The 20,550-nt window shown below is 37.5% G+C and overlaps 1 protein-coding gene across 3 annotated transcripts in view; it reads left to right on the forward strand.

Annotated features, from left to right (window-relative positions):
* The window catches only part of ints2 (integrator complex subunit 2), a 94,970-nt gene that overhangs the window by 23,509 nt on the left and 50,911 nt on the right, over nucleotides 1-20,550 (forward strand). For all 3 annotated transcript variants that reach the window (XM_053645418.1, XM_053645416.1, XM_053645417.1), the window contains exons 8-15: nucleotides 1,673-1,902; nucleotides 3,007-3,132; nucleotides 7,694-7,765; nucleotides 12,080-12,194; nucleotides 13,634-13,702; nucleotides 13,960-14,094; nucleotides 17,263-17,439; nucleotides 19,121-19,229. In XM_053645418.1, the coding sequence (XP_053501393.1) occupies nucleotides 1,673-1,902; nucleotides 3,007-3,132; nucleotides 7,694-7,765; nucleotides 12,080-12,194; nucleotides 13,634-13,702; nucleotides 13,960-14,094; nucleotides 17,263-17,439; nucleotides 19,121-19,229 (1,033 nt within the window). The remainder of the gene's footprint in view (nucleotides 1-1,672; nucleotides 1,903-3,006; nucleotides 3,133-7,693; nucleotides 7,766-12,079; nucleotides 12,195-13,633; nucleotides 13,703-13,959; nucleotides 14,095-17,262; nucleotides 17,440-19,120; nucleotides 19,230-20,550) is intronic.

Here is a 20,550-nt window from a genome sequence, read left to right on the forward strand (position 1 = left end):
TCATTACACATAAAGTGAAATATTTCAAGCCTTTTGTTTTTAAATCTTGATTATGACTTACAGCTCATTGAAATAAATTCCAGTATCTCAAAATATTAGAATAAAGAATTTATAATGCAGAAATGTCGACCTGAGAAGAGCTCTAATTAGCTAATTAATTCAAAACGCCTGCAAAAGTTTCCTGAGCCTCTTATTATTACATTTGTATACAAAATTTTTTGCTGGGCATAGTGCCAACTCAAGCAGAAACATTAATGTGGTGTGTGATGTGACTCTACCGCAGGTCACCGTGGTGACATACTGGTGCGGTTGTCATGGCCACCATCACAGCCCTACTGATCAGGAGGGTGGGGTTCAAGCTTCAGCACCGGCAAGCTGCCATTGCTGGGCACTTGAGCAAGGTCCTTAACGCTATATGCTCCAGGGGCACCATATCATGGCTGAGCCTGCACTCTGACCCCAACTTCCTGACAAGCTGGGATATGTGAAGAAAAGAATTTCACTGTGCTGTAATGTATTTGTGACAAATGTTTCTGCTTCTAAACTAAGAGTAAGCATTCGGAGCTATTAACTGTTTTAACAATCAATCTAAGAGGGCACACCTGCGCAAAAAGAAACACCTGTTCCCATGTTCCAGTATTTTTGATCACTTGAAAAATGGATGGGTTCAAACAACACATCCATTTAAGTTGCTTAACACCTCTAGATATAAATATCAGGAAATGAAAGCTGAAATTCAGACCTATTGTCTCATATAAATCTTTTGATCTCAAACCTAAATGTCTTACTTGTATAGCAAAAATAATAGAATTGGGCTTGCCGTTTTGTTGAGTGATTTTCATGATTAATTTGGTTAATTAAATTTTTCAAAATGCTCTAATCGAGATTGTACGTGTATGTTTGTATGTACATATGTATGTACAAACGTATATACCATGGTATTTCCAAATACTTGATTATGATTGGGTGGAAGGTTTAAGTGTATACCACAGGTGGTTCCGGTCAGTTTAATCACCGTTCTAAATTAATGCGCTGTCTATAAACAACTGTAACCATAGTAACATACAGTTAAACTTATAGCTTCATTATTAGTAGAGACACTGTAGTTCACACTCGCACACTGTCTCTCTCTTGCGCACATTTATTTACTTGTTTGCTCTCGATTTAGAGCAGGTGGAATTTTACATTTAACGACCCGTATATAAAATAATGAACAAAAATGAACCGTTATTTTTATATTTTCAGTCAGATTTTGCACTGCAATCATCAATGACAGATTTAACTTGTCAATGCTGGCAAGTGAACATGGCATAAGTGGGATAATCCTCATCTAGTTGTGCGTTACACGATTTTAATGGCCTCCAAGTCCTGCATCCCTTACGTGTGTGTGTGTGTGTGTGTGTGTGTGTGTGTATATATATATATATATATATATATATATATATATATATATATATATATATATATATATATATATATATATATATATATAGCTTGTGATGCAAAATCAATGAAACTCTGCAATATTCGGAGGAGCTTGCAATTTTTCAAAATTGCCGCCGCTTTTCCACGTATGTATCTGTGTGTGTGTAAGTATAAAAATTGCTACTTCTGTTTACATTAAATCTTTGTACATTCCCCCCCCCCCCTCCCCTCCCCGATTTCGCATCAGAGAAAGAGTCAGAGTAGTTCAGTTTTGTGGCAAATGCGGAGGCAGCTGCTGTTGGAACTGGTAGCCATCTTGCCTTGCTCACACAGTACACGTGTACTCAATGACACAAGGCTCAGTCCTGAAATGATGGAGGGCAGCTCAGCGTACTCAAGTCTGAGAGAGGATCATGTGGTGAAAGGCAGTTCATTGCTCAGACTTTACTGCGCTCTCATGGGTATCGCTGGCCTCAGGTATTTGCCTCATACAAATTGCATCCAGACAATCTGGCTATTTTGCTTAAATCTCACTTAAATGAATATTTTTTTTTATGTGTACAGTGCAATGAAAAGTATTTGTCCCCTCCTGATTTCATCATACAATGTAATATAAGACAAGGAGAACATAAGGAAACACAAGCAAAATCTTTAAAAGCTCATTTCAGTTTTTGAAGGAAAAAGGTTATTCCCCTCGATTAAAAAAAAAAAAAAAAAAAAAAAATGGAACACACACCACAAAACCTAAATAACTTTTTTATGCTGGCTTTAACAGCAACAACTGCAAACAAACACTTACAGTAATGCTTTTATCAAATGTACAAAAAACTTTGTTCCTTTTGATTGGCAGTGGTTTTTGTTTTCAGTGGTTACCATTTTTGACCTGTCTCTTTTTAATGGTTGAATCATGAAGGTGACTAATAAACCTTGATCTTATCTGAGGCAAGCAAGGTTTTTTGTGACTTATTGGATGAGTCGTTGATGCACTCTTGGAAGTTTGGTATGCTGGCCACTTATCGAAATATTAACCAGAAAATATGATCTCTCTTCTGAAATTTCTTTTGATCGTGGCATAGTGTACTGCCTGTTGAGACCATTTAGCCTACTCCACGTTGCTGGAAAGGTTCTATTTAAGTAATGTTTAGATTCAGAAGAGTTGGCAGTAATCAAGCCTGGGTGTATCTAATCTAATTGAATCCCAGTTATCCATCACATTTGGTTAATTGGTTGAATTGAGTAACTTGGGGAGCAGTTATTTTTTTCCACACAGGACCAGATTGTGTTGTTAACCTTTGTCTGTCAGAAAATTAATGATAAAAACTGTATTTTGCACAAAAACTGTGTTCCAATACTTTTGGAGGGGTCTGTATATTACATTTTCTTTAAAAATCTGAAAAATATTAAGTGAAACATGCAAAAATAGATCAGGAAGGTTGAATACTTTTTTCTAGCACTGTATAAATTGGGTAGTTTGTAGATGCAGAATCTGTATTTTTAGCCTATATCTAGTGTTCTAACATGCAACTGGTTGAAGCTCTGAATACATTCATACCATGAGGCATTTAATCGTTCTGCTTTTAGACCCACAGATGAGGAGGCTGAGCAGCTACTCCAGCTGATGACCAGCCGCCCCCCTGCTACGCCTGCTGGGGTCCGTTTTGTCTCTTTGTCATTTTGCAAATTACTTGCCTTCCCTACACTTGTCAGGTACTCCTCATGTTCTGTCAGTTATTTAAATGAATTTTATTCCTGTCTAGCTTGGCCATGTTGATCTTTTTCTCCTGCTGTTGTTTCCCTACTTTTCTTTGACAAACTCTGTGCTGGTCTAATAGTTTTAGCTGTGATGCAAGCATCCAGACTCATAGTAGTAGTGGTATGATGGTAGAACTGGTGGTGTTATTCTTAAAGATTTTGTTTGGGCCATTCTATTGGCATAGAACATTCTTATGTGAGAAATCACCATATTACCAATAATTCATACAAATTGATGACAGCAAAAGACTAAATGATGCAGAAAAATAGAGACCATGATTTTCTCTGCAGTATTTACACTCACTGCGTGTGACGGTGAACACGCAGCATGAGGTCACTAAGTACATTTGACCCATATACTCTCACCTCCACAGTGCAGTATTTGGTCAGTGAGTAAAGAGATTGATGTAATGAGGTGTTATAGACATAAAAAATTTATTATTATTGGCTTATCGGAAGTATGTTATTCAAGTTCAACACACTCATTCTTATCATCCATGATGGAGCGGGAGATGCTGACTGATTCCAATAATGAGAAAACCAATTACCTGTGGACTTATTTGTCAAAGCTCATGTGCCTTTATATGTAATCTTTGCAAACCAAATATTAAAATGCTTTGTCCAATACGTCAATCATAATACGACGTCCAAGAGTTCAAGCACAAATTTAAGGACTCATATAGAGGTGAATGTGATTTGTCATTTTAAATTGATAAGTAACCTGATGCGCACATTATAAATCCATAATTGTTCTGAATTATTTTTAAATTGAGTTTAATTTCTTTATACAAAATTATACAGTTATTCATAAGATGATTCACAATCATGACATACAGTGCTGTGAAAAAAGAAAGAATTTGCCCTGATTTCTTCTGTTTTTGTGTACATGTCATACTAAATAGTTTCAGAAATTAAAACAAAGGCAACCTGAATAAACACAAAAGAAAGTTTTTAAATGATAGTTATTTATTGAAGCAAAAAAGTTATCCAATACAAACTGTGAATGTATTTGCCCCCGTAGTTACTAATTCCCCAAATCTATGAAACTACATTCAGTATGGGGTTTAGCTGGACTGGATGCAACCAGGCCTGATTACTGCCAACCCTGTTCAATCAAATCAACACTTAAATAGAACTTTTTCAACAGCATGGAGTTGGTTACTCCAAAGGACCACAGTCAGATCCATTATCTCCTAATGGAAAAAACTCAGCACGTTAGTGAACCTTCCCAGAAGTGGCCGACCTTCCAAAATTCCTCCACGAGCACAGCAACAACTCATTCAGGAAGTCACAAAAGAGCCAAGGACAATATAAAAGGAACTACAGGCTTCTCTTGCATCAATAAAGGTTACTGTTCATGATGCAGCTATCAGAAAGACACTGGGCAAAAATGGTATCCATTGAGTGGTGAGGCAAAAACCACTGCTAATCTAGAAGAACATTAAGGCTTGTCTGAATTTTGTCAAAACAAACTGATGATCCTCAAACCTTTTGGGAGAATGTTCTGTGGTGTGATGAGTCGAAAGTGGAACTATTTGGAAGACAGGGGCCTGGCCTAAACCAAACACAGAATTCCACAAAAAGGACATCGAACTTACGGTCAAGCATGGTGGTGGAAGTGTAATGGTGTGGGAATGTTTTGCTGCTTCAGGGCCTGGGCAATTTGCATTAATTGAGGGAAACGTGAATTCTTCTCTCTACCAGAAAATCCTAAAGGAAAATGTCCAGTCTTCAGTCTGTAAGTTGAAACTCAAACACAACTGTATTATGCTACAAGACAACAACCCAAAGCATGGGAGTAAATCCTAGTCCTAGAAGTAAGTGAAAGTCTGATTTCCAGTTATCGGAAGTGTTTGGTTACAGTTACTGCTGATTAAAAATGGTACAAACCGATTTTAAGTTTAAGGGGGCAAATAGTTGATGGACATTAGTGATAGGTGTTGGATAACTTTTTTTGCTTGTCAATAAAAAAACTGCATTGTGTGTTTACCCAGCTTGCCTTTGTTTTATGTTGTATTCGATCTATTTGTATAGTGCTTTTTACAATAGACATTGTCTCAAAGCAGCTTTACAGAAATATCAACACGGTATATAGATATTAAAGGTGTGAATTTATCCCAACTGAGCAAGCCACTGAGTGGCAACGGTGGCAAGGAAAAACTCCCTAAGGTGTTAAGAGGAAGAAACCTTGAGAGGAGCCAGACTCAGAAGGGAACCCATTCTCGTCTGGGTAACAACAGATAGTGTGAAAAAGTTCATTATGGATTTATATGAAGTCTGTTTGGCCTTAGAAGCAGCCGTAGTCCCAGCAATCTGGAATTGGAGTAGATGAGAGCTCCATCCAGAGGTAGGACATCCGAAACGGATCAGGCAGTTCCGGAGAGCAGAGAGGATCAGGATCTCTAGTATCTCCATAAAATCGTGTGTGGCTCGACAGAAGGAGAGAGGGAGAGAAAAGATTATTAGGACTGTGCTTAGCATATCCGAAAGTCTAGTCAGGGTAGGCTTGAGTAAACAAATACGTTTTAAGCCTAGACTTAAACACTGAGACTGTGTCTGAGTCCTGAACACTAATTGGAAGACTGTTCCATAACTGTGGGGCTCTATAAGAGAAAGCTCTTCCCCCTGCTGTAGCCTTCATTATTCGAGGTACCGTCAAATAGCCTGCATCTTTTGATCTAAGTAGGCGTGGCGGATCATAGAAAACCAAAAGGTCGCTTAGATACTGTGGTGCGAGACCATTTAGTGCTTTATAGGTTAATAATAGTATTTTATAATCAATGCGAGATTTCACTGGGAGCCAATACAGTGTGGATAAGATCAAGGTGATATGGTCGTATCTTCTGGTTCTAGTTAGGACTCTAGCAGCTGCATTCTGGACTAACTGGAGTTTGTTTATGTACTTACTGGAACATCCAGACAGTAAGGCATTACAGTAATCTAGTCTAGAGGTGACGAATGCATGAACTAATATTTCTGCATCATGTAGTGATGATATTTTTCTTATATTAGAAATATTTCTGAGATGAAAGAAGTCTGTCCTTGTAATATTATCTACGTGAGCATCAAATGATAGGCTGGAGTCAATAATCACACCAAGGTCTTTTACTGCTGCACATGATGAAACAAAGTCCATCTAGAGTAACTATGTGATCAGAAAGCTTACTTCTAGCGTGGTCCTAATACAAGTACTTCTGTGTTATCAGAATTAAGTAAAAGGAAGTTAGTTAGCATCCAATGTCTAATGTCCTTTACACAATCCTCAACTTTACTAAGCTGCTGTCTGTCCTCTGGCTTCGCTGAAACATACAACTGTGTATCATCAGCATAACAGTGGAAGCTAATTCCATGTTTACGAATAATTTGACCTAGAGGTAGCATATATAAAATAAAAAGCAGTGGGCCTAAAACAGAACCTTGTGGAACACCAAATTTAACCTTGGTATGCGTGGAGAAGTCTCCATTTGTTTTATGTTGTATTTCGTATGAATATCTAAAATTATTTAATGAGAGACACAAAAACAGAAGAAATAAATTTTCACAGGTCTGCACTAAAAATTTTGCCCATTTAAATAGCTTCAATGTTAGCTACTTTTTTAAATTTTTTTAAAGGGTAGCCTGACTGCAGCTTAACTACTTCAGACTATAAGTAGCTTGTAGATATAAAATATGTAGTTTCAAAGCCGTAATGGGTGAAGGGTAACAGCCAAAAAAAAAGTCCCATAAATAGTAAAAGTGTACAGTAGCAGCATCACAAAGTGCATGTGTACATTGATGGCTGTACAATGGTGGGTTCAGGGAAGAATGTTTTATTAGTTCAGGTGAGTGTTGGGAGGCAGCATTGTGTTGAGTATTCTGAATGCCTCAGGGAGTTTGTTGTGGAGTTTTATGTTAGTGGCATGGATGCTCCAGTACCAAGAGTTCAAGAAAGACATAAGAGGGGTCATCCACAATGCTGGTGACATTTAATGGATGCACTGGTTGTTGAAAGAGGTGTTGATGGTGGATAGAGAGGCTTTGATGATCCTTGCAGCTATTTTCACGATTCGCTGTAGGGTCTTGCAGTCTGAAACTATACAGTTCCCATACCAAATGGTAAGAGTTCTGGTCAGGCTGTTCTTTGTCCCCCTTTTGAAGGTGATGAGGATGGGAGGTGGGAGCTTAGCTAACCCACTACTTCGGTACTATGTAGAAAACATCCCTGCACAGACCATCTTGTCCCACATTAATTTAATCTGGAGGCAAGAGGTTTATCACAGAAGAGAGGTGTAATATTGTTATGAAATACGTCATCCAAAGAAACTAATCCTGTACATTTGTTCGCACTCTTAAGGCATTACATCTCAATATGACGTTCACTGCAGTTGAAACAAGTAATGAAAGGAAATAATTTTTTTGGAGTAAATTCATTGTGTATTTGCAATGGCTGTTAATCCTCATAAACGTCACATGGGTCCTAAACTAGTAGAGACTCTATCATGTATGTCTCTCTCTTCTTAACCCACTTTTCCTTTAGTACACCAGAACAAGAGCAGCTGATGGTGATGTGGCTCAGTTGGATGATTAAGGAGGAAGAGTACTTTGAAAGGTACTGTAAATCTGCATGGACCTTTGCAGAAATATGCATTTTTTGTTCTATCCAATTTTATTTTGTGTTACTGCAAGCATTTCTGTGTTTGGCTTAGGGTTATGGTGTCATAGTTTCACGGTTAGCCACGGTGCATGATTGAACAGTTTATTTAAAATGTATTTCCTTCTTTTTGAGCATCATTATCCTGATTGGATTCTCTTTCTACTAACTAGACGTGTCAGTCTTGCCTGTGGGTGGGCTTTACAGTTGACCTCTCTTTCTCTTCAGTTCATCCATTACCCCTGCTTTCCTTAAACCTGAAATGGTGGAAATTCTCCTACTCTAACGGTTCTGTGCAATTGAATGTTTCACAGTATTTTAAAGGGAAAATCGCAGTGGAGGGTGAGTCACAAGTGCAGAATCTGAAGTGTGGCAGGTTCAGGCACTGGTATACACAAGAGCTATAGTATTTAACAAAATGCCTGACCAAACACATAGTTTGAGACAGTGTCTAAAATAGTAATTGGAAAGCTATTCCATAGCTTGAGTTTTATTTTGGAAAAAGCTTCTCCCCTGCTGTCTTTTTATTCTAGGTAAAGAACCAGCACAAATTGGTTAAAGCAGATGTGTTGGATAATAGCAAAAAAATTCGCTCAGCTACTGTGGGATGAGACCATGTGTGCTGCTGTAGGTCATTGATAGTATTTTATAATCAATGTGAAGTTTTACTTGTTCTAAATTTTATTGTAATGAAGATAATGTGTAGTTTTTTCCTCCTTAACTCCTTAAATCTAGGCATGCAAGGTACTCTGCCATAGACATAGAACATCAAAACTGTTGTAGCAATGGTTTACTGGCAGAAAATGCATCTGCATATGCTTATTTAGCACCACTGGAGGTATTGCGTGCTTACGTGTTTATGAATGCGGAAATATATAGTAGTACTTGAGCTTTCACTTAGCGCCCACCAATGTGCTTGTGAGAAACAAATGGCCTAATTGTTCCCAGCGCAAGCTAGCTAGTTTATTGGTGCTGTGTTCATTAGCAGTTACAAATTAAACAAACTAGCTAGTTAGCCAAATGTAAAAAAATAAATTTAAAAAAAAAATGTAGCTTGCTATTTACTGTTTATCTTAATCCACCATGTACTGTTATTAGACTGTTCAGATTCGCAACCCTGGTTGTCAACGTGATGGATAATGCTTAACCTCTGCATACAGTGCTGTTTTGTTTTGCTTTGTGCATGTAACAGTATGTTAAAAAAATAGATTGTTCATATTTACACTCACTAACCACTTTATTGGGAACACACTAACACTGGGCTGGACACCCCTTTGTTCTCAGAGCATGCTGGAAGTAGCTATTATCAGATGTGTGAATGGTGGCCATAAAGGGCTGCACATGGTCTGCAACAATACTCAGATATGCTGTGGGATTTAAACTATGATCGTTTAAGGGGTCCAAGAAAACATTCCCTTCACCATTACACCAGTACCCTAGTCTGAACTGTTGACACATAGCAGTTTAGGGCCATGGATTTATGCTGGTGATGACATTCTAATCTTACCATCTGAATGTTGTAGCAGAAATTGAGATACATCAGACATTTTTCCAAATCTCCAGTTATCCAGTTTCGGTGAGCCTTTGCCCTTGGTAGTGTCAGATTCCTGTTCTTGGCTGACATCAGTAGAACCCAGTATGGTATTCTGCTGTTGTAGCCAATCTGTCTCTAAGTTCTACATTCTGTGCTTTCTGAGATGCTTTTCTGTTCACCGCCGTTGTAAAGATTGGCGTTACAGTAGCCTTCTTTTTAGCTCAAACCAGTCAAGACATTCTCCTCTGAGCTCTCTCAACAAGGCATTTCTGCTCATAGACCTGATGTTTAATAGATGTTTTTTTGTTTATTGCACCATTCTGTGTAAACTCTCAAGACTGCTGTGTGTGTAAATCCCAGGGGGTCAGCAGTATCTGAAATAAACAAACCTGCCAATTTGGCACCAACCAGTGTCACAATCAAAGGCTCTGAGATCATGGAATCAATTAATGCAAGCTATCCAGTCCCTGAGACCATGAAGCAACCCCAAACCATAAAACCACCACTGTGCTTCACAGTTGGTATGACGTGCTTCTCCTGAAATGCTGTCTTTGGTCTGCACCAAACATGTCTGCTGTTACTATGGCCAAAAAGCTCTATCTTTGATTCGTCTGTCCAGAGCACATTATTCCAAAAGGCCTGGTCTTTGCCTATATATTCATTGGCAAACTGTAGCCTTGCAAAAGGTTTTTTCCTGGCATGCCTCACATGCAGGTCAAATTTGTGCAACCTCTTTCTGATTGTAGAAGCATGCCCTTTGACACCAGCAGTTGCAAGACTTACTAGCAGATACTGTAATAAAATTTTGGGGTTCTTGAGACTTTTTGCATCAGATAGTCTGCTCTTGGGGTGAATTTGCTGGGATGGCCAGTCCTGGACAAATTGGCAGTCGATTGAAATCTGTGCCATTTATAATAATTTGGAGATCTTTTTAAGTCCCTTGCCAGATTCATAGACATCCACAACCTTTTTACTGAAGGCCTTATAGAACTCTTTATATCTTGGCATGATGATACCACACACATCAATAGCAAAGGAAACACCAGACACTAGATATGAGAGGGGTATAAATAAGAACGGTTCCACCTACAAAATTACTACAGAATGTCAATTTATGTGTCATTTGATAGTGTATCACCTTTATTAATTAGCACTGTTTCAAAGAGGATCAAATGCTTGCTTGTCCAAAAACGTCAAAAAGGCCAACGATTTCCATCCAGTGTACTCATTTTCACATGACTATGTAAGTTTGATTTATGAAATATGCTAATATAATTTAAACTAAACTTTAATTAGTTTTCTATCAGTTTGGCTTCTCTTATGGCCGTTTTGCACCAGATCACATTTAGAATTGCAAGCACGATTGTGAAACACCCTGGAAATCTATGACTCAGACTGTTGGTAACATTAACATTTCAACTTGGTAAGCTTAAGGCATTGTTTACCTTTCTTTTGCTTACTTCTAAACATAGAAGTGTGAAAAGGCTCCACTAGCTTAGCAATGCTAGCTCTGTTAACTAATATTAACACTCATAGGAAGTTTAATTCTTTGCCCAGCAATAATAAACTGCCTGCAGAATCACTGTCAGCAGTTTAATTGTAATTTTTTTAACTGCATGTACGTTTTGGTACAGTTCTACTAATTATTAAACTGTTGAAGTTCATTTTTATCTCATGCTGGGGCTGTTTCTGATGCACCATTACCATACCTATATCCACGGTATGGTAAAATCCATATTGTGGCACTGTGGCACACCAGCATTCTGCATCATGTAATGCCTTGGAAATATTATCTATCTATTATATTTAAATTAGTCAATAATCAAAATCACCAAGAACTACCACTTGTTGCACAGGTTGTAACTGAGGCCATCCAGTAACTGCATACTTGGAAAGCTTATGTCTAGCAGCCTTATGTCTAAACAGTCCTTAACTTTATTAAGCCTAGTATGCTGAGTTATCAAAATAGCAGTGGAAGCTCATACCACGTTTAGGTAATATTGTACTCGGAGGTACATACAGCATTTGTAACAGGAAAATGGAAGCGGACCGAAAAATGTTGTAATTTTCCCACAAAAAGTAAACCAACATTGCGAAAACAAGTGGGACAAAATGAGAACACGTTTCCCACCTCCATCATTAAGAGAGAAATTAGCAGCCAGGTGTTACAAATGAAGTGCACAAGATCATCAAGAAGTGAAACTACCTCATATAAAAGCAGAACTTTTGGCAGTTGATGTTCTCTAACACTCGGGTGTGTGTCTACATCATGTCAATAAGAACGAACATCAGCCATGGCTTCAGAGAAGCATTTGAAGCAGAGAAGCAGGAAAGGTCTTTCCTGCTGGTCCCCCCCCCCCCCCCCCCCCCCCGAGTGCTTCAGGTATGTCTTCACACTACTTTGTGAAACATGGCTAAGAAGACTTCGTTTTATTTGCTGCCAAGGGTGCTTCAAAAAGTGCTGAATAAAGGGACTTAATACTTGTAATGAAGTGGGATTTCAATGCGTGTGTGCGTGGTTTTTAAATTTTTTTATCCATTTATTTATTTATTTATTTATTTATTTATTTACACATCTTTAATATATATTTAATTACAAAGCTTTGTCAAATAAGGTTACTTTTTTATTTATTTATTTATTTAATAAAAGTTATGTGATCTTGTTTTCCTGGATATACAATTTGCAAGGAATATACAAAGCCTAACTTCCTTAAACCCCTGTCCCTCTTCTCATACAGTGCTGCTGGTGTTTCTGCTTCTTTTGGAGAGATGCTATTGCTTGTTGCTATGTATTTCCATACCAACCAGCTCAGTGCCATCATTGAGCTAGTCTGTTCCACACTAGGAATGAAGGTGAGCCTTTAGAATCAGCATCATTGTGATTAGGCTAGCTGTAATCTCTACTAACACATCTTAACAGTAGGATCTCCACATGTATTTCACTGGAAATGCAAGAATTAGGCCCTGTCCCAAATGGCACATTTGCAGCCTTGTTTGTTTCCTCTTGTCCACTACGTCTAGGTGAGGATGTATGTTGCATCCACTAGGTGAGGCCTTAGGGTGTCCCATTTCTCATTTTATGCCTCAGAAGGGTGTTTTCATGAGCATCCTCTATGAACTCTTATGGCACTCTTTGACATCAAAGTGAACTTAGCAGTGGGCTTATTGTGATTATTTGTAAAGACCAATTACAGTGTATGGACTTGTTGAGCATCAGGGACACATACTGATATAAAATGATTCCCTAAATTACCTTTCATTATTGATTTATCATTTTTATTAAGCAGCGTTAGAGTAGCAGCTTATATGAAACCTGAGTGTAGTTAAGGCCCCAAGGTTTCCAGATTGTTCTCAAGTTGCATTGTCTGACATTGTTTTTTGTTAAATAAGTTTATGGTCAGAATTGTGTCACTGAGATTCACCTCTGTTTTAGGCAGTCTCTGCTCCACCTGTGTAACTGTTACTTAACTTCTGAGTAGTGCTCAAGTCCATTGTCAGGTTTGACATCTCAGTACCAGTGTCTGCAATATTGGTCTTAAATCCTCATTAAGTAAATGTAACTTGAATTAGAATGTGGCCTATAGCTTGCATGTGATGCATAATTTTTAATTTGTCAATGATTTTGGTGGGATTGGAAATTATGAATGTGAGAAATCATCGAAACACATCCATTATATAGATTTCTTGTATCATCAGTGAGTGACTGCAATTTCATGACTTTCTGCTGGTATTTCTGAATGGCATGCAATTATTAAAGCACCTCATTGAACAAAACTAGAATCCAAAGAACTTTTTAGGACTGTCCAAAGGGTTGACTTTTGCACCATGCATCTCTGATGCACCATAGATTTTCACCTTGATGACGTCATCAATGCGCCATTTGGAACAAGGCCTTAGAACCTAACAAAAGACGTTCTGAAAGATTGCTTTTTTCATCAAAATTGTTTACTCTGTCCTTTGTGAAGTTTATGTATAACTAATAGTGAACTGATTTTAATTTTAATATGTTGCTCTAAATTGTACGTAAAGGGACCATCCAGGACTTGGGAGAATCTCTTATTGACTTATTCAAAGTAAAACAGTGACTGTACATGTATTATAATTTTTCCTGAGGCTGTTTGTAAATGTATTTAATTTGCTATTTACACTCAATTAATCCTAATTCACAGGCGTACTATTCTAAACCATGACCTGCTTAGTTGGAGTTTTAGAATTTGTCTTTTGAAATGTGACTTCTATATTTGCTTTAGCCTAAGTTGAAAGATTTATTCCCTGATTATGTACTTGCACAGATTGCCATTAAGCCCAGCTCTCTGAACAAAATGAAGACTATATTTACCCATGAGATCTTCACTGAGCAGGTACAGTACAAAATAGGAAATTCTCAAATAGCGGGTCTTAATTTTGCAGCAGCAGGTATGTTCTGCATCGTGAGTACGATTATGATTTACTGTCAGCTCATCATGACTCATGACTGTTACCTTTATCACATTTGATTTAATATGAATCAGTAACAATTTTAGGGATTAATAAATGACAAGCCATCATGGAAAAGAGTGGATCATCCTTGCGTTTCATAATTTGTGAACTCTGTAAAAGTACTTGGCTTATGTTGTAGGTGGTTACTGCCCATGCGGTGAGGGTGGCTGTCACCAGTAACCTGAGTGCCAATATTACTGGCTTCTTACCTATCCACTGTATTCACCAGCTCCTCAAAAGCAGGGCTTTCACCAAGCACAAAGTCTCCATCAAGGTATAGAGGAGTTTTTTTGTTTGTTTGTTTGTTTGTTTGTTTGTTTTTAACTACACAACATATTTAATTCTGTTTCACATGGTTCCATTATCAGTTCTATTATCTCTTCACATACAGTAGATGTGTAAAAAAAAAAAAAAAAAAAAAAAATCTACACAGCCTAATTAAAATGGCAGGTTTTTGTGATCTAAAAAATGTAATATTGCCAAGTCAAGATGTCCCATCAAGAGTCCCATAGACTCTTATCCAAAGAGTGGTGTAATAAAATGAAGAGGTGTGTCAACAAAGTATTAATTTAGGAGTGTGCACACTTATGCAACTAGGTTATTATACGTTTTTTTTTTTCTTTTTCCATTTTTCCCTAAATTTTTTGTGTGTATGACACAGTAAAGGTGGGAAAAGATTCACAGAAATACATTTAATTAATCTATTTGATGGAGTAATTATATAGAGATGTGTATTTTGGTAATTAATAATAAAATACTTAACAGACAATATGAGTCCCTTAATTCCCAAGACCTGATCATGACTTTGTAAAGACCATTGGGCTTGTACCCTTGACAAACTGAAAGAGTGTCTTGCTGTTCTGTGGCACAGGCTGTGTTGTACAGGTGCATCTCAGAAAAATAGAATATCCTGGAAAAGTTCATTTTTCCCCCATAATTTAATTCAAAAAGTTGAACTTTCATATATTCTAGATTCATTACACATAAAGTGAAATATTTCATGCCTTTGTGTTTTAATCTTGATTACGGCTTATAGCTCATGGAAATCAAAGTTCTAGTATCTCAGAATATTAGAATAAACAATTTATAATACAGAAATGTCGACCTGAGAAGAGCTCTAATCGGCTAACTCAAAACACCTGCAAAGGTTTCATGAGCCTTTTAATCTCTCTCTCTCTGTTTCAGTACACACAACCACAATCATCGGGAGGATAAAAGTAAATTTTGTATTTCATTTGTAAATCAAGGTCCCAGAGTTTGGAGGAAGAGTGGAGAGGCACAGAATCCAAGTTGTTTGAAGTCCAGTGTGAAGTTTCCACAGTCAGTGATGATTTGGGGAGCCATGTCATCTGCTGGTATTGGTCCATTGTGTTTTCTCAAGTCGAGAGTCAATGCAGCCATATACCTGATCAGCCTACTCGCCTGACCTGAACCCCATAGCTTAGGGGTGTCCAATCGTAATCATCAAGAGTAAAACAAAAAAGGCTTGAAATATTTCACTTTTATGTGTAATGAATCTAGGATATATGAAAGATCCACTATTTTAATTAAATTACCGGGGGGGTTGGGGGGGATTTACTTTTCCACATTATTCAAATTTTTTGAGATGCACCTGTATATCTCACGTCCTTGTTTAAATACAAGGTTATGGAGAGCTATAAAGAAGTTTCTCATTGACAGGTTATACCTGGTACCTCCCATTGAGGCAAGTGGTGGTTTAATGGTTAAGCCTTTGAGCTACCGATCAGAAGGTCATGAGTCCAAATACCAGCACTGCCATGCAAGCCCTAGGTGGGTCTTTGAGCAAGACCCTTAACCCTCGATTTGCTTAGTTGTACCCTTTCTCAGTTGTAAGTTGCTTTGGATAAAAGTATCAGTTGTATGAGCAAATACAAAGATCACTTTAATAAATGCTTCTTCCATTAAACAGACTAAGCTGATTTGGCCATACTAATAAGCTTTATTTGATAATATAGGGTGGTAGTGCAGTGGTTGTAATGATAGTACAATACAGATCATTTTCATTATATATTTACTTACTCGTTGTGAGACTGCATCTAGATCGAGGCTCTAGTGATGTTCCAACTAATTGAATTAAATGATTGAGTGAACAGTCACTTGCAGTCTGAATTGAACAGCTTAACCTGCACAATATTTACAGAGTTTTTCAGTACCCGTAGTAATGCCAAAAATTCCCCTCCCACTGTTTCTCTAGTTGCTCATTTATAGCCAACCAATAATCCACTCACCACTGACTAGCCTCTCTCATTAGTGTCTGGTAGATGAACATGTTCCTCTCATAGGCAGTCACAAAGGTTCTGTCCGCACGGGAATGAATATGTAACAGAACTTTAGTAATATAGTGGGGGTGGGGGGTGGGGGTAATTCTGATCAAACCTTAAGTTGGAGTGGTGTATGCTGGAAGGTTTTGTCCCCCTTTTTATGTGGACCATTTTGCATTGCCTCTGGAAAAAAAGAACACTGATATGAGCTGGACTGCTGTAAAAATGTCATTTTTCATTCAAAAATTATAATCGTGAATTTGTTTAATATAACTTTTAAGTCCTGAACCAGATGTGCTGTGGAACTTTCTGAACCCATCTTCTATTTAATGTGACTGAATAATCAGCCTAACTGTGTTTCAAAACAACAGTGTCATTTCCATATCAGGGAAGTGTTGTTTGTAGTTGACAACAATAACAATATTTTATATATTTACTTTAGTTTTTGGGTTTGCTACATAAAGATTAGAAAAGTTAACTGTATCTTCTGTCAAAATCTACTACGAAGCTGGGATGCAGTTCTGTTGCTAGTCAAAATGGGGTGCTTGGATGTGCATTTTGTTATACTGTCTGTATGATATTCCTGAAAGATTTTCCATTCGATGATGAAAAATATGCTCAATGAACAGAGAAGTTTTTATTTATTTATTTTATTAATTCAAATGACTTCTTGTAATCCCCAGCAGAGATATTTTGCCATAGTGGCAGCTATTAATAAGTCAGAAATCTGTTTACATCATAAAAAAAGAATTCTTCCTTGACCAATTCCTGAAAGTTTTATGCTTTTTATTTATTTATTTTTAATTTGATATAAACTGGCAACCCTGCCTTTGAGCTTCATACTTGTGTTTTTCAAGCTCCACAAGAAGGTAAAAACCTTGCACATGACTTTTTGTTTCATATACATAGTTGTGTTTGTTTCGAACACATTATCTGTTCTGTTTGAACAATGTATGTGTTCAGTTACATTTCCATAACATAGCATTACATTTATTAGAAGAAAGAAATAATCAAAATAAGAGATTAATATGGCTTAAATTGTTCATTACACTTTCCATGAGAGTCACTAAAGTTGCTCTCTTAAAGGCATTGACTTCTGATAATGGAGCATCTCTGTTTCTTTGTTTGTGTGTTTTTTTGTTTTTCCCTTCTCTTTCCAGGATTGGATCTTTAGGCAGCTGTGTGAGACCACCACACCTCTTCACACTCAACTGCTTCCTCTCATTGATGTTTACATTACTTCCATTCTTACGCCTGCCTCTAAGGCCCACCCAGAGGCTACCAACCAACCAATCACAGAACAGGAGATTCTTAATGTTTTTGAGGGCCGGAAATGGGTGGGTGAGGCATATTTTGTCTTAACAATGTATAATGTGTGTAACTTGTGTATGGATAACGGCTGAGTTTTTTTTAAGGTTACAGTGCTTTTTCGCTGTTGGTATAGTGTACTATAATGTATAAAAACATTTCTACTGATAAATTTTAAATTCAAGTCCAAAAAGTAAACATACATTTAATAATTTAATAATACTGGATTAATGTCCTGAATATCATGATGGTACTCAAAAAGATTAGCCTCTAATAAAAGGTTTTGGTCCATGGTTCTGACCACAGCAACCTTTATGTGCCGTTATACCAGTGTTGCTGCTGTATCATGCTCATCACGAGTGTTGGGGTAGCTAGCAGATCAGCTCAGAGGGGGACATTTGCAGACTTAATATTTCAACATAATAAGTTGAACTGAATGCATCTTAAGTATGACCTGTTAATAATATTCTGATGTCGTTAAACAAATGGTGTGCCCAGTAACAAGGTCCGGGTGTTTAAGGCAGTAAACTGTGAGGACAGACACACAAGACACTTGTTTTAAAAAACAAAAAAACCAACACTTTATTCTAATACACAAATCTAACCTAACACATAAACACACATGTATGCGCACACGCATTAGTGAAAATGGTTTTGACACAGAATGAATGGCGCCATAGTTTCAGCACCGTATGCAGTTCTTAGACAGTGTGCTGAACAAACCATCAACAACTAATTTAACCTTCATTTCGTGTAGAACGGCTTTATTAAAATGCACCAGCTTTGACTAGAATCTGTAGGTACTGTACTTGCGTTTGTCGGCAGTCCGATTGTCTTTTGAGTGGCATCTCAGGAGACCAATGAGGATGGCGAATGAAGTGAAGAGCGTACTGGTGGATTCACATAGTTGAATTGCAGGGAAGTGTTTGATCAGCGTGGAGGCAGTTCTTTGGCATGGTCACGACTGGTGTTGTTACAGACTTGAATGAGGCTCAGAGCGAAAGAGAGAGAGAAAACACACTTTTTGGTCTTGAAGGCTGAGATCCCTCTTGATTGTCAATGGATGACCAGCTCTTCCGAAGCTGTGTGATTTGAAGAGAACTCTCTGAAGCTGTTGATTAACGAAAACTCCCAAGTTTTCTTGGTGTCAGGGGGATTTAACCCTTTCTACCTGGGCTGACCCCAAAGTGTTTGTTCAAATCAACATTGTTTTAGGGCAGGGTGTAAGCCATATTTTCCACCTTTCCATATTAATAAAATAAATCAGTCCATTGTCTCTACGGTCATGTGATTTCGCATCTTTTCATGGAGTGTGGATCAAACTTTTTAGTCCCAGATGTTAACACATGCATGCAATTGCATGTAAATGCAATTGCTCTCATCTTTTAGAAAATCATTACTCAAACATACCAAACAAGACATATATTGGCTGTTGTTAATACACTGCTAATCATTAACCACTGTAATAATACTAATAATCAACCATAATAATGCCCTAACACTTGCCCTATTGTTCATAGGACAGCTGAAATTAAACAGGAGCAAACGGGTAGTAATTAACTGTTGAGTGTGGTCCATGGTTATATGGTTCCTGTGATCTTAGATTCACTAAGACAAAAATCTAAGCTGTGAACATGTTCAGTACTGATGCCCCATTTTCTCTCTCTCTCTTTCTCTCTCTCTCTCTCTCTCTCTCTCTCTCTCTCTCAGGGAGCTGCAGGAAAAGGACATGTTCAATATAGCATTACCACTCAGCTTCTGATTCTCTATTATATTCTGTCTTATGAAGAGGCTCTACTGGCCAACAGCAAAGCACTTGGTCTGTACATAGCAAAAATTTTTGCTCATTCTTTAAAAAAAAAAAATCTTTTACTGTTCTTTTGTGGCTTTGTGTGTCAGGGCTCCAGACTAACTTTTTTAAGAACTGCCCCAAAACTTGATGTCAGCCATCCCAAACTGAACATTGACCGTCCTAAGTATTACATTTCTTTTGTTCACAATACTGTTAGATATATTTCTCCGTTTAATTTTTTTGTCCTGCTAGAAATCAGCAATCAGCTGCTTTGCAGATCCATCAACCACCACTTAGTAGTCACATTTTTGTGGCAAGCTAAAAAAAAAAACATGCCCAACCTTCCTTTATATAACATTCATTCACTTTTTAATTTATATATTTTACTGTCATTGTGTAAATTTATACATTATCAACCCAAAAGTGTCCCAAAACAGATTTTACATTGTACATCCTGTACCCTATTTCAGTTGTTTTTTTTGATGAATGGATGGCGTTAGTCTGGAGCCTTGGTGTGAGTATTATCAAAGAAGGAATGATTTCTTAGCAGCATGGACTGAGGCTTGTCAGGTTTTGAGGGTCATATGAAAGGATCAAACTACAAAGACATGTTTGACCAAATCAAGAGAGCTCAGGACCTCAGACATAGGCTCTCTTTCCAACATAGCAATGACCCAAAACACAACCATAACAAAACATTGCTTTCAACAGCAGTTAGTTTAACTTCACATGTTCAGATAGGTGCAGATTTGATGTGTGTAATAACAGACAACAAGGGCACTGTGGTCTCTGCTTTCTGTTAAAATCTACAATGAATCAACTGCTAGTAAATAAGCAGCAGCATTTGTTTAAAATTTATAGGCAATATATTTCAGTCATATCTTTTTTTTTAAATAAATATAAATTTTCTTATTGGCTTTTCATGACTAACAAGGTTAAAACTGATATAAGCTGAGTGAGAATGACGGTCAGTTGGGAGCTTCTGCAGACTGTAGCCATGAATTGGTTTAGTTTGAACAAAATAGTTTGTTCACTATATCTAGCTAACTATAAAGGCTCAAATGTTCATACAGTGTGTGTTTAGGATTTGAAGGCTGTATGTACATATAGGGCTGCACAATTAATTGAATATCGATCGCGATTACGATTTTGACTGCCAACGATTAAATGAACATGATCGACTGCGATATTAACGTTTAAAGTTCGTCCTCTGCTAATAGAAAACTCTGATGCAGATCAAATCAAGCGCTTCCTACACTTACAGCCAATCACCATAGAGCGGCGCAGGGATGACGTCATTTTGTAGTGCCAAAACCCCGAAACAGAGTTAGCATTTTAGCCCTCGAGC

This window comes from Ictalurus furcatus, chromosome 16 (assembly GCF_023375685.1).
Source record: "Ictalurus furcatus strain D&B chromosome 16, Billie_1.0, whole genome shotgun sequence".
NCBI classification, from domain to species: Eukaryota; Metazoa; Chordata; class Actinopteri; order Siluriformes; family Ictaluridae; genus Ictalurus; species Ictalurus furcatus.